We start from the raw sequence: 13661 nt of genomic DNA, 5'->3' as shown, positions 1-13661 counted from the left end.
TGTATTTATACCTTTTATTAAATATCGCAAATTAAGGTGTGTATTTAAGTTTTTTGATCCTTCTAAAATATTCTTTTGTCATCTGTTCTCTAATGACGCTATGGTCTAGTTTTCCTGATTCTTGTACACCCAAGTATTTATATCTATCTCCAATTGCAAGTTGCTTGAAACTCTCTCCACTCAGTAGTATATGTCCTTCACCCATAGCACTACTCCTTTGTCCTGCAGTTATATATAGTACTTTGCATTTATCCAGTCCAAACCTCATTCCTGTATCACTTGTAAAAATCTCAACGCTATCCAGTAATACTTTTAGATTATTTCTACTATTTGCATAAACCTTAAGGTCATTCATATATAAGAGATGATTAATCCAGATACTATCCTTCAATTTATAGCCTTTCCTTTCATACTTATTTAGTAGGAATGAAAGCGGGTTTATAGCCAGGCAGAACAACAATGGGGAAAGAGAATCACCCTGAAATATTCCACGTCTTATGTAAATCGGTTGAGTAGTGATTAAATCCTGGGAGCCACGAGCAGTCATGATCACTCTCCATGTAGGCATAGTCATTTGGAGGAATCTTTTAACTATAGATGGACATTTATAAATATCAAGAATTTTAAGAAGCCATTCATGTGATACACTATTGTTGGCTTTTTGATAGTCTATCCACGCCATACTCAAATTTCTTTGAGACTGGTGTGCATCCTCCAATATTGCTTTATTGACCATTAGATGATCTTTGCAACTCCTGGCTCTGCGGCGACACCTTCTCTGTTCCTCTGCTATTATGCCGTTCTCATGGCAGTGGCCATAAAGCACATCAGCCAATACAGCAGTAAGAAATTTATACATACTCGCTGGACATGCTATTGGTCTCCAGTTTTTCAGCTCTTCCGAGTTTTCATTTTTGGGTATAAGTATGACTTTACCTGTAGTAAACCAATCTTCTAACTTCTCTATTCCTAAGATTATATTTGTAAATAATACAGCTAAATATTTGTGAACACTAGTCAAATACTTAATGTAATAATTTTGAATTTTGTCTATTCCCGCAGATTTCCAATTCAATAATTTTTGTATAGCAAATTTTACTTGGCATTCTGTAATCTCTTCTACTTCTACTGTATCCTCCTGAAGCCGCTTCTATCTCTTTAACCCAATCAGCTTCCATATTATATTGTTTAGGAATAGACAGTACTGACATCCAAAATTCTTCAACTTTTTCTTTACTTGGTAATTTAATATTTTTTTTGCATTGTCTTCCAAACTTCTGTACAACCCGTGCTCGTTTTCTTTAAATAACCTATTCTGTTCCTTTTTTGTATTCATTTCTTTGTATCTTTTAATTCTACCTGTTAGAGCTCTGATTTTTTGTTTGATGATTTCTATTATATTATTTTCATCATTTTCAGTATGGATATTGTATTTTATATAAAGACTGTACCTAATTTTTCTCATTCTATGGGTGTCAATTCCTCTTTTTATCTCTGTTAGTTGTTCTAGTTCTTTCCTAAAATTATCTATCTTAGTTTGTATTCTTTTTTTCCAAGCTGGGCTACTTTTTTGTTTTGTAATCACTGTAGACTTGTATGGCATTTGGTTATTACTTTCTATTAGAGTTTTAGCAGCTGCATATATTATATCATTTATTTCACGCAGGCTATTATTAGTAATTAATAAACTATGTAAATATTCATTGAGAATATTTAGATTTTCTATGAAACATCTGTTTTTTTTTTGGCTTTAGGTAGAAGTAACCGCTCATCAAAAGTGATTTCTTTCATTTCAGCCAATATTCGAAGAAACTGCAAAACTATAGGTTCTTGATCCTCATCAACTACTATATTTTGTGTCAGCTGGTCCATCTTCTACACAATCTGTTATGGGTTGTATACCATACTGGTTATTGTGCACTGTATATGTTCTACCGTTCTCAGGTTTGGCAATCACATTTTCAATCAGTTCTGTAGGTTCTATTTCCTCTGCCTGTTTTTGTATACGGTTGAGTAGTTCTAATAGCAATAAAAATTACTTGATTGAAACATCATTTGAGAAATGAATTTTTCATAAATAAAAATATTCTTTCACTAATATGAACCACTGATACTAATCAAGAATTATAAATCAGACATAAGTAATCAATTAATTATAATTAACTACATTAAAAATCAATTTTATAATTATAATCTAAAATTTTTATATCTGATCTAAAAACATTAGTTTTAATAACAAAAATAAGAACATACAGTAGGTGATTGGTTAATCTGTTCTAAGATCATGTTCACTACCTGAATTCGTTAACCGATTATCGATTTACCATAGATTTTTAAGGGAATTTGATTAATTCGTTCTGGAGACCAAAAAAATAAAAAATTATATACTTTTTTACCATGTTCACTTATATGTATTAATAAAAATACACATATACACAGTCTTGCATTTTTAACAGTCATGTTTTTTCCATTTGTGGGGTTAAAGAATCTGTCTAATGTCGATTGCTTTTTCTCTCTTTAAAATTTTTTGAAAGTAATTAATAGCATTGTCATTGTATAGATCCCTAAGTCTATTAACCTCAACCTGGTTTGGATGCCATTCTAAGACCATTATTCTGACATCCTTCCACTTCTTCAAAAGATCTGTAATAGCAGATGTCAGCATTAATCCTCTTTTTCAGAAGAAAACATATCTCACTGAGTTTCTTGGTGTTCTTCATTCAAGAGTTCTTGGCATTCTTCTATCATCAGATCAGTTTCAGGTTCCATTATGAGCTCTTCAATGTTCATTATTTCTCAGATATGATTTTTGTTACTCCTTCAGCTGCTTGAGTCTTCTTGATAATACTGTATTTTTCTTAGATAAGATTGAACTGTGGCCTACTGTAGACCTGTTCAAGCCATACTGCCCAGCAACATCAGACATCTGCCCATTCTCTACCTTTGCTATTATACTCTCACCTTTCAAAAATAAAAACCGATGCAAAACTTAACAAGTGCCTGCCCGACAGTCTCGAGAAGACTGAAAAAGTTCTTTCTATCAGAAAAATGAAAGGCTGAAATTACAAGGGAGTGTTTCAAAGTTTGGAGAAATATTATTCAATCAGTATATACTGAGTTGAGCGTTGATGTCAATGTCGATGTCAAAATATTAAATTATATAACATACTTTGTATAAACATTATAAATACTAGAAAGCATGTCAACATCATTAAGCACATCCTGCAATATCAATTCTATATATTTTAGAATTAAAGTAAATCAATCAGCATTTGTTTTTAAAAGACAGCATCAATCAATTCGAATACTTGGCTTAAAATTTAACCAACATTTTTCATTCGTTAGTGTGATTCATTTCCAAAGAATTAAATAAAGAATTAACCTTTCATGAACGATAACTTTAAAAATTCTATTGAAGAACACTAGCTTTTGTTTTTTCTATAATAATAAAGCAACTTGTTTTCCTTGCAGATGAGATTATATTTTGCACAGTTTGCAACAAATAGTACAAAATAACATTAAAATAATTAGCATTTAATCTGTTTTAATCTGTATTTAAAATACAATAAATTTCAAGTTTTACAAAATTACAATAGAAAATTTTTTTTATAAATTCTTATTATAAAATATAACATTAAATATATAATAAAACAAATATTGTTCAAATCTGGTCCACGAAAACTGTTCAAATTTGAACAAAAAATATGAACTGGAATTGTAATTACAGTAGACCCCCTATAAAGTGAGTTAATATAGTTCAGATTCCTATATGACGGCGAAAAAATTGCGACTGTATTTGTATAAACACGTTAAAAGAGACTCATATAATTCAGTAAAACATCATCTCCAACTCGTGTCACGACAGGATTGGTCGAATCTAGACCAATAACAGATATTGAACAAACCGTTGAGTTTAAACAAGCAGTGAACCTACTAAAAACCATTTATTATTTAACGGCCATAAATATAATTTTTATATTTAAGCTTTAATTAAAGTTCAGCAAAGTTTTCACAGAAAAATAATTTATCAGAAAGCACATGAACGCCATTCGATGCACTGCTCCACAAAGAAAACAAGCTTAAGCAATGGCGTCATTGAACGGTGCACACTCGGTAAGTAATCCTACAATTTTTTGTTTATAGCATAGTTTATATCAGTGTTTCTCAACCTCTAACGAATCGTTGCACCCTTCAATAAAACCATTACATAGTATTGCCCCCTTTACTATAAATTCCAATGCCCAGGGCCAAGGCTAACGCCAAATTCGTACTGCATTGAATAGACTAGTGACTAGGATAATGTTATTTGTTTAATTATTGTACGATATAATGAATAAAATATCTAATTATTCTTAATATAATGTTTTACTATATCGCCCCCCAAAATATAAATTGTTACTAATCGCCCCCTCAACATGGAAAAACACCCCCATTGAGAAACACTGGTTTATATGGATTATTCCCAAAAAATTATACGTATTTTGGAAATGTTGAGTCAAATTAGTCTAGAATCGGTTAATTTTATGGAAGGAAACCTTTCAAACAGCCGTAGTCCGTAAACTGCAAACGTGCCGCGATGTGATTGGCTCATGTATTTAAGGACTCGTAGAAAATGGATTTCATAAAAACTGGAACATATCTACCGTGTTATAGGAAGGGGGGGGGTCGATTGTACTAAAGAGTATACATAAATTTAGAACTTTTATTCTAACACATTTATAAAAAAAATTAAAATGCAAAAAGATTAATTTTGTAATATGTTTGTGTTTATTGTTTACATATGAATCTGAGTTTATTGTGATTCATAAAAAACTTGGATAAATTTAAAGCATAAGAGTTAGTTCAGTTGTTGTTATACTGGATCAATTTCTCAAGACTTGGTAGCTTAAATCCATTATCCAATATTTGTAACTTTTTCACTTTAAGTGTATAATTTAATTGACTAAAAAAAGGCTAAAGAAAGAAAAATAATAGCATTTAAAAAAATTATCATTAAACATAATTGAATTAAAAGGATAATCAAAATTATATACATATATATTTTTAATCAATTTTGAAGAAAAACAATTACAATTAAAAAAAACTAAATTACTTATTAATTAATTAAAGCTGAAAACAAAATCTGTCAAAACCATCACATTTTTATTCACTTCCATGTTCTGGAATACATTCCATGACGACTTGAAGGAAAGACTTTATTCATGATGACCTGAAGGATGACTTTATTCACATTTTTATTCACTTTCAGGTTTTGGAATGTATTCCAAAACCTGAAAGTGAATAAAAATGTAACTGTTTTGATGAATTTTGTCTTCAGTTTTAATTAATTAATATGAAAATTACTATCTAGATAAATTTTACAAAATTGAAAACTAACTACTTATTACATTCAAATTTCTTTAGCAGCAAATACATGGAATTTGAATGTTAACAAAAAAAGCATTCAAAAGTATTTGGATAATGAAGTAGAATATATTCTAAAAATTTTTAATATAACAATAGAGAGGTTGTGGCCGACGTTTTCAACGCAAAAAGGTGTACATCAGTTGTTCAACACTGCCTTCCCGTAAGCCTAGAAGTTTGACAATGGCACTTGAAACGTCGAGTATGATTCCACTGATGTTCCAAATGCCATTATCAAACTTCTAGGCTTATGGGGAAGGTGGCACTGAACGTCTGACATACACATTTTTATGCTGAAAATGTTGGCTGCAACCTCTCTAATAAAGTTGACATCAAGAATAATTTCGTAAGAATGAAACCAATGTTAACTTTTCATTTTCAAATTTATCACTCTGTTTGTAAAATTACATTAAAATATGTTTCTATAGTAATTACATATAAATTTTGCTTTAAAAAAGCTAATAAATTCAAAGTTTAACTGAATTTTAAAAATAATACAGTTAAACTTTGTATGTTTCATTTTATTTGCAGTAAAAACAATGTTTTATAGAGAAAATAAGTGAGCTTAGTCATATCATGCTTAATACATTGTCATTAATTTCATTTATTTCTTCTAATAAAACAATGTTATAAAAAAATAATCATTACAGTTGCAATTACTTGTAAAATAAAATAATACTGACATCTTATTAGTGAAGTGGTTTCAGCATCTCCATTTGTAGCAGCATTAGAATTTTGTGAACGAGATTGTGCTGGAATTGAAGAAACAGATTCCAGATGATTTTGAGTTGTTTGATCCTGAAATAATTGTAAATATATAATTTAATAAAAAATCAGAAAGTTTAAAAATTTCAAAAATTGTATTTGATATATATATATATATTGATTACTTTATTATTTTTTTATTACTTCATTTATTTTATGTATGAAAAAGATACATAATTCAGTTGTTTTAAAATTAAATAATTTTTTTATTGCTATAATTTTGTGCAAATAACCCATGGATGATCTGGGTTTAAAGTCAATTTGAAAACAAATATGGGTTATGTAATGTACAAATTATCTGCTGATATTAATCAAGGAGGTTATAGTATAAGGAGTGGACATGCCCAATTCTTCTTGCAGTAACATGTGAAGCTAGAAATGGCAGTGGGTGGAGTCTGGAAAGCTCCTTCTCCTACCACCTTTTCAATGACATTGCAATGCACAGATGAAACAAAGGTTAAAGAAATGACACATGTAAATGGTTTTATTCCTTTATTTTGCACAAAATGCACAGAAAAAATCTAGCAATGAGTTGTGTAACTTTCACAGATGTTATGAGAATCTGTTTTAATTGACGAAATAACTCGTCAAGTTTACATAGCGTTACGAAAAATTCGGTAGTTAAGGCCACTTTTGACAAAAATATTTTTTTTTTCAATTTTTGAAATGTTTTTTAGGTCCACAAATTTTTGCAAAAATTTTTACCTGCGCGAAAAAATTTTATCGTAATTTCAATGAGCCGTTGATAAGGCTCGATTAAGGCTTAATTGTTTTTTAAAGGAAGTTTTTTATCAAATTTATTTCATGGTTCCTAAGTTGTAGTGCACGGATTTTCCTTCGGTAAAGTTATTTAAAGCTAGTTTCTGATGTCAAAAACGATCTCCGATAGTTTTTTAATTTTTATTAATTAATCGATTTTATTATATATAAATTTAATTAATTAGGGGGGTCGGAAATCGCAATTAAAATCTTAATTTTTTAAAAATATTTTAAAATATAGGCGTCGCTCATATTCACCCTACTTTAAACCCTTGTCCTCCCGAGACGTCTATGAGAATGCCCTGGGAAATCTGACTCCAGCTGTTCTCAAGGTCATCCAGCTATGTAAACAATGACTCATTGGTGTTAAATTTTGCAGAAAGGCAAGATAAAGGAACTTAAACTTAGAAGCTTTTTCTTCAAAATAAACACATTTCTTTCGTTCTTTTTCAGTTTTAAGTATTTTTTATGCTTAATTACATCATAATTAATGACAGGTGGGCGTTAAGGGGTTAAAAAACTTTTATATTACTTATTGTAAAATAGCAAAAGCCTTAATTCTGAAGGTAGCAGTGAGTTTTATAAAAAAAAATTGTATCTGTTAGTAATAAGTAAAATCTTCATTAAGTATGATTCCTCTCAATATATGACATCCTCTATCTCCTCACCTCCTCATGCTTTAACTACCAAAACTTAACAGCATCAATGTCCCTTATACAAAGGCTTTCATAACAAATTTGTTTCTAAATCTTTATCCCATCGTGGGATATTAAACAAAATAGATGCCAACACACTTATGCACATGCATGGAATTTTTCGTTTTTTTTTTGGACTGTTTTGTGTTCAGGTCTCAAAACATGATTTGCAAAAAACTTAGAGGGTCAAATTTGACTAAATTCCAATACTTTCCCTTCAATGTATATGTAACAGGTAGGAAAATAAAACTTACTGATTAAATATTATTCCATTTTTGCCACCTTTTTTCAGTTTATTACTGCACTTTCAAATACAACAGACAGTTTTTCACGTTAATATGTAATACTAAATTGAAAATGCATGTAAATCTTCTGAAGTGCATTCAAAAAGGGTAGCACTACAATAGCAGCTTCCAGAAAGTTCTTCCTCTTTCTGGCAGGTGTGGACATGATGTCACCCAAAGTCCTTTGTGACATAATGTCCACACCTTTATACTATAACCTCCTTGATATTAATTCATATTTATAAACTCTTTATTTGTCATTTGTATAAAGTCATTAAAAGTCATTACGAGTATCTTTAAAAAAGTGAAAATTTTTTACATTCTGCAAATACCTGTCATTGTGATTTTTCCCAGAACTATTCAAAACACACAATCATTTTTCTATCATCCATTTTCCTTGCATCAAACCACATTTTAATTATTATGTGTTGGGTTTAGTGGGTTATACTCGGTACACACCGGTGGCTGTGTACTATGCCGGACCAGAGTCAAGGCATAGCAACCAAAACAAAACTAAAATTAAATGTGTGTGTCAGTGTCAGTATTAAGGAATTTTCTAACAATATGGCATGTATTCAATATAGTGGCCTTCTGTAGTGTGATGTATGTATTTCTACTCAATTGTAATGTTCCCAGGCTTTTGTGTAGCATGTGTGGTATCACACCTGTACAGGAGAGAACAACAGGTACAATAACTACCCTATCCATCCTCCACAGATGCCTTATTTCCTGGGCGAGTTCTGATTATTATTATTATTATTATTATTATTATTGTTGTTGTTGTTACTGTGTGTAATTTCTACTTTCTGCAGTATTTGTTTAAATATATCTAAATATCTATGATCTGTATAAACATCCAACTACAATTTGCTCTTCTGATACTCTTTAATTTTAGCAGCAGGAATGTAAATATTCACTCTATAATGGTCATGGCATAACTCAGCGCTTTTTTTTTGTCATAGAATGCAATGGAATGGCGTTCCATCATATATTTTAAAAGTTTTAAGAGAATTTTTGAAAATTTGATGTTTGGCCCACGTTGAATTGCTCTGTTGAGCATAGAAAATCGGCAACAAAATTATTAAGACAGTTCTGCTCCTGCTTGTTTGCCGAATCTTGTGTACAATGCATGTAATATATTTTTAGTAACAGGATGAGCATTCCACCACCTTTTTTTCCCCCAAAAAATGCACTGGCATAACTACAGAAAACCCATTACCATAGATTTGTGCTGTTCATGTAAGTATCCATATCTAAGAATTGCCTTAATTATATGACATGTGTTTAATATGGCTGCTTTCTACACAATCTTCATTTAATAACCCACCTGTTTAATGACTGCTTGGACTTATAACCAGCTCTCCAACACAGGAAATTCCTTTCTCAGTCTGAGTCTCGTGTTTCAAATGAATGTTCTGCATTCAGCTAAATTGTTACTATTGAGTTCTGCTGCTATATTCTGTTGTTAGTCTTTGTTTTATTTGTTCAGTGAGTTTGGTTTGTTAGAATTTTACATATTTATAGATATTGCCTCTATCCATAGATTCAATGACATCTACATTTCTGAGTACAAAACCAACTTTCTTCAGGATGTCTTTTTCTACGAGAAGTGTTCTATATTTGTCTACATCAAACTCCATTTAAATATCAATGGACTAAGTGTGTATAACTTCTAAGAAGTGATTTAGCTGTGCTTGTGTGGATGCATAAAGTTCTTTTGTCTTCTATATACATGAGTTAACACATATTGTGCTGTTCTCTTGTGCTTAATGTTGTATCCATATTTATTGTTGTTTAATTTATGAAATAGTATGTTTAAGGCTTAAGAAAATCAAAGCAAACCAGGGATGAAAACTATGTTCAATCATGTGAATGGGATTCAGAGAAAATTAAAACAGTCTCAGGAAAACTTACAGTAGAAGAATAACATTATAGCTTCAAAAGCATCATAACAAAATGAAGTAACATCTTACAAGGGGACCTTACAGTCTCGGAAATTCAGTTCGGGATGAGACTTTGCAGGTTAGTAGTATACCTCAAGGGTGTCCACCAAGAAGAATTGTAACGCGCACTAGCCAGAAGATTCCGAGAAAAAGGGTTCTAAAGTTTTAAGTGCAACTCATATACTGGTCAATTTTACACTATGGCAGCGCAGCGAAATGGCTGATTCTGTAGCGAACTCGCTTACAATGCAGGCGATCTAGGTTTGATCCTAGCTTTCGATAACTTTTTTTTTTTAAATTGTTTTAAAAATTATAACAATTTTTAAATAAAGTTAATGACCTAAAAATATTATCAATTAAATCAAAAGTAATTTTATTTTATTTATGAAATGACCATCTGCCTATGTACAATAGGGCAACAGCTATACTCTATTCTTCCACATAGAAACTGGTTCCTCAAATTTACAACGAATATTTTTAACCTCTCCACAGCTTATAATATCTTAAAATTTGTAATAACTTTTTAATGACAATAGTAATTAAAGTTTTAATTTACCTCCATTAAAACTGCATTTGAAATTATTCAACTTTTTAAAAATAAAATATTATCTTTAATTCACATTTTAATTAGCTGTAACAGTCATTTCATAAATAAAATAAAATTATTTATGATTTAATTGATAATATTTTTAGGTCATTAACTTTATTTAAAAATTGTTATAATTTTTAAAACAATTTAAAAAAAAAGTTAGTCAAGGCTAGGATCAAATCTAGACCTCCCGCGTTGCAAACGAATTCGCTACAGAATCAGCCAATTTGCTGCACTGCCAGTGTAAAATCAACCAGTATATGAGCTGTGATTAAAACTTTAGAGCCCTTTTTCTCAGAATCTTCTGGCTAGTGCGCTTTACAATTCTTCTGGGTGGACACCCTTGAGGTATACTACTAACCTGCAAAGTCTCATCCCAAACTGAATTTCCAAGACCATAAAGTCCCTTTGTTAGCTAATCTTGCAGACATTGAAAAAATTTTCCAGAATGCATGAAAACCATATGTTTTAAATATAAAACTGAAACATGTTTACTTTGTTTTTAATCAATCACTTGTTACATTGCAGCTTACTTACAGGATTGGTTATTAGATATACACAAAAAATTGCTATCAGAAGTGAAACAGAAAAAATTTGAATATCTGCTAAACTGCATATAATAAGTGTTATGTTTTCTCTAGAAGATCAGTATATAAAACATAGTAACTGACATGAGGTATTATTCTCATTCTAATTTTCTGTACAGTATATGTCAATATGTGCTACATGACACCATGGATTATCCACATAAAATCACATTAATAAAACTTAAAACATTACAATAAGATTTACTTTTAATATTACAAACTATTCTGAAATAATATTTCTTATTTTATGATGATATTTTGAATTAATATAAACTAATATATGAATCACTACTGTATAGGCCTAATCTTTCATAATTTAACTTTATCTATATTTACCATAACTCCAGTACATGATAACTTCACTACTTTGTGACATTTCTTATGCACCATTAATTTACAATTGATACACTTGAATCCTTGACGACCTAGTCCCCAGATTCTGTCATGACAATAAGCACAAAATGCTCTCTGAAAAATTAACTCATAATGTTAACATGATAATTTGTATAATTATCAAATAGTATAAAAGCATAATTTAAAATAAAGTTCATATATTTATAATTGCACAAAATCAAATACTGTTTTACATTAATTTTATATTAATATATTGATTAATACCATTAACACAATAAGAGAAAAATATTTATTTTTAAGTATCACAAATGAATTGAAATAAGAATAAAAAACAAAGTTCTGGAAACTAATATTAAAAGTATCTTCAAGAATACTTTTGAAACAAAAATTATTGAATTTGATATGATTTAATTACAAAAATGAAATAACTTGAGATTAAATCCAAAAACTCAGAAAGTAATGTATTCCAACAGTAACAGAGATTTAGAGTAAAGCATTACATCATTCTCTAAACTTGATTCATTCATATACAATAGTTATACAGTAGAACCTCGATTATCCGCCCCCCGATCAACCGACCCCTCCATTAATCGACCGTCCTAGTCGGCAAATTTCAAATGTCCGCTAGTGATGTGGCGCTACAATATTTGGCTATATCTTGGCTACTTTAATATTATTTTTACGTGTTTTAGCTGGCAACACTCATTCGACCATGAAAGGGAGCCAGTATTTAAACGAAGCTTAATTTTCTAATTTTTAACGATACAATAGCGACGATTATTATTTTAAAAAATTTTTGTTAGGCTTAACATCGATGAAAATTCAACGCAAAATAGGTTAATAGCGATATACTAATATACTAATTACATGGGATATAATAATATACTACACTAATAATGGATTTTTTCATACTTTTCGGTTATCCGACTTTTCAATTATCCGACCAACCCCAGTCCCCAATTAGGGCGGATAATCGAGGTTCTACTGTAATAATGTACAGGTAACCCCCATATAACACGGGAGTTACGTTCCAGAAAATTTCCGTGTTATGCAAATCCATGTTATACGAAACAAAGAACTAATGAGAAAAGGGGGGTTAGGTTCCAAAAATTAAAAAACATGTTGTTAAATCCTTACTTAAATCAGATTTATTATTCATTTTTTTCATAGGTAAAATACTTATTTATTATTTAAGTAAATATTTTACCAGAGGATTATTCATTTTATATGATGATCTCAGCATAAGCATCATCAACTGGTAACAGTTTGTGGGTGCTTTCGTTAATAGCGGTTGCTCTGCAACGGGAGTGCACTGCTGTTTGTAGGCATTTAGAAACAATGGTGAAAGAAAGATGGTGGCGTCCACACTATCGATAGTATTGTGTGGAGGAATCTATAATTCTAAAATAAGCTTTTAGAGGCAAAAGAACGGTCTCAAATATATAATTTAACCATTAAATAAATTATTTGTTGAAAGAGCATTCAAAGTAGCCACGAAAACAATTAGAATGCTCGTGCGGAGTTACGTAGAGGTATAAAAGAACGCACCCTTTATTACATTTCATGTTGTACGAGGGTTTTACCCAATTCTCGAAAAATGTTAGAGTAAATCCGTGCTATAGAAGTGCCGTGTTATATGGGGGTTACCTGTACATATGAAGACTGTTCTGAAAGTAATGCCTGTTTGACATGTTTTCTGAAACTATTGTGAGAAAAGGATCATGTTAGAAGTAAACACTGTCACTTTTTTCCATCAACATCAGACACCCACATATTTGGAATATGTGGACTATGGAATATATTCGTATGTGAAGATGAAGTAATTGTATCTTCACATGGGAATTCACCTGCATGACTTGAAATCATACAGGTAAATGAGTGATTAATGAACTGGCAATTAAGTGACTGGATGAGCCAAAGTTAATAGCTCAGAGTTTGGAAGTCCTGTGGAGTTCAGATATCTTTTCAAGATGTGAGCAAGCAGCGTTTGGGATCGTTATCAGTATGTAGATTGAGTTTGGGAGGCTTCAATAATTAAATTAACAGAGAACAACAAGGAATTGCCTGGAGGGGATGTTGAAAAATAAACAAACTTGATTGATCAACCTAGCTATCATCACATCATTAACTAGGGCCAACAATAATAACTGTAAGCAAATCTCTATGACTGATTACATAGCAACCACATGTGTAAAACAATATGAGCTTTAATAAATGAAATTTTTCTTGTTAGCTTGTAGGGTGGAGTCCTTTCCATCCAGATCCACATCTGGCACAACACC

General features: G+C 30.7%; 1 protein-coding gene across 3 annotated transcripts in view; it reads right to left on the bottom strand.

Moving 5' to 3' along the window:
* Positions 1 to 13661, bottom strand: part of LOC111632462 (atypical protein kinase C-like) — a 101926-nt gene that overhangs the window by 38758 nt on the left and 49507 nt on the right. For all 3 annotated transcript variants that reach the window (XM_023376878.1, XM_023376879.1, XM_023376877.1), the window contains exons 7-8: positions 11362 to 11493; positions 6087 to 6201 (exon numbers count right to left, since the gene is read on the bottom strand). In XM_023376878.1, coding sequence (XP_023232646.1) covers positions 6087 to 6201; positions 11362 to 11493 — 247 coding nt within the window. The remainder of the gene's footprint in view (positions 1 to 6086; positions 6202 to 11361; positions 11494 to 13661) is intronic.

Source organism: Centruroides sculpturatus, unplaced genomic scaffold (assembly GCF_000671375.1).
Source record: "Centruroides sculpturatus isolate CEXI.00-Female unplaced genomic scaffold, Cexi_2.0 scaffold725, whole genome shotgun sequence".
NCBI lineage: Eukaryota > Metazoa > Arthropoda > Arachnida > Scorpiones > Buthidae > Centruroides > Centruroides sculpturatus.
This window is presented reverse-complemented; position numbering and strand designations above follow the sequence as displayed.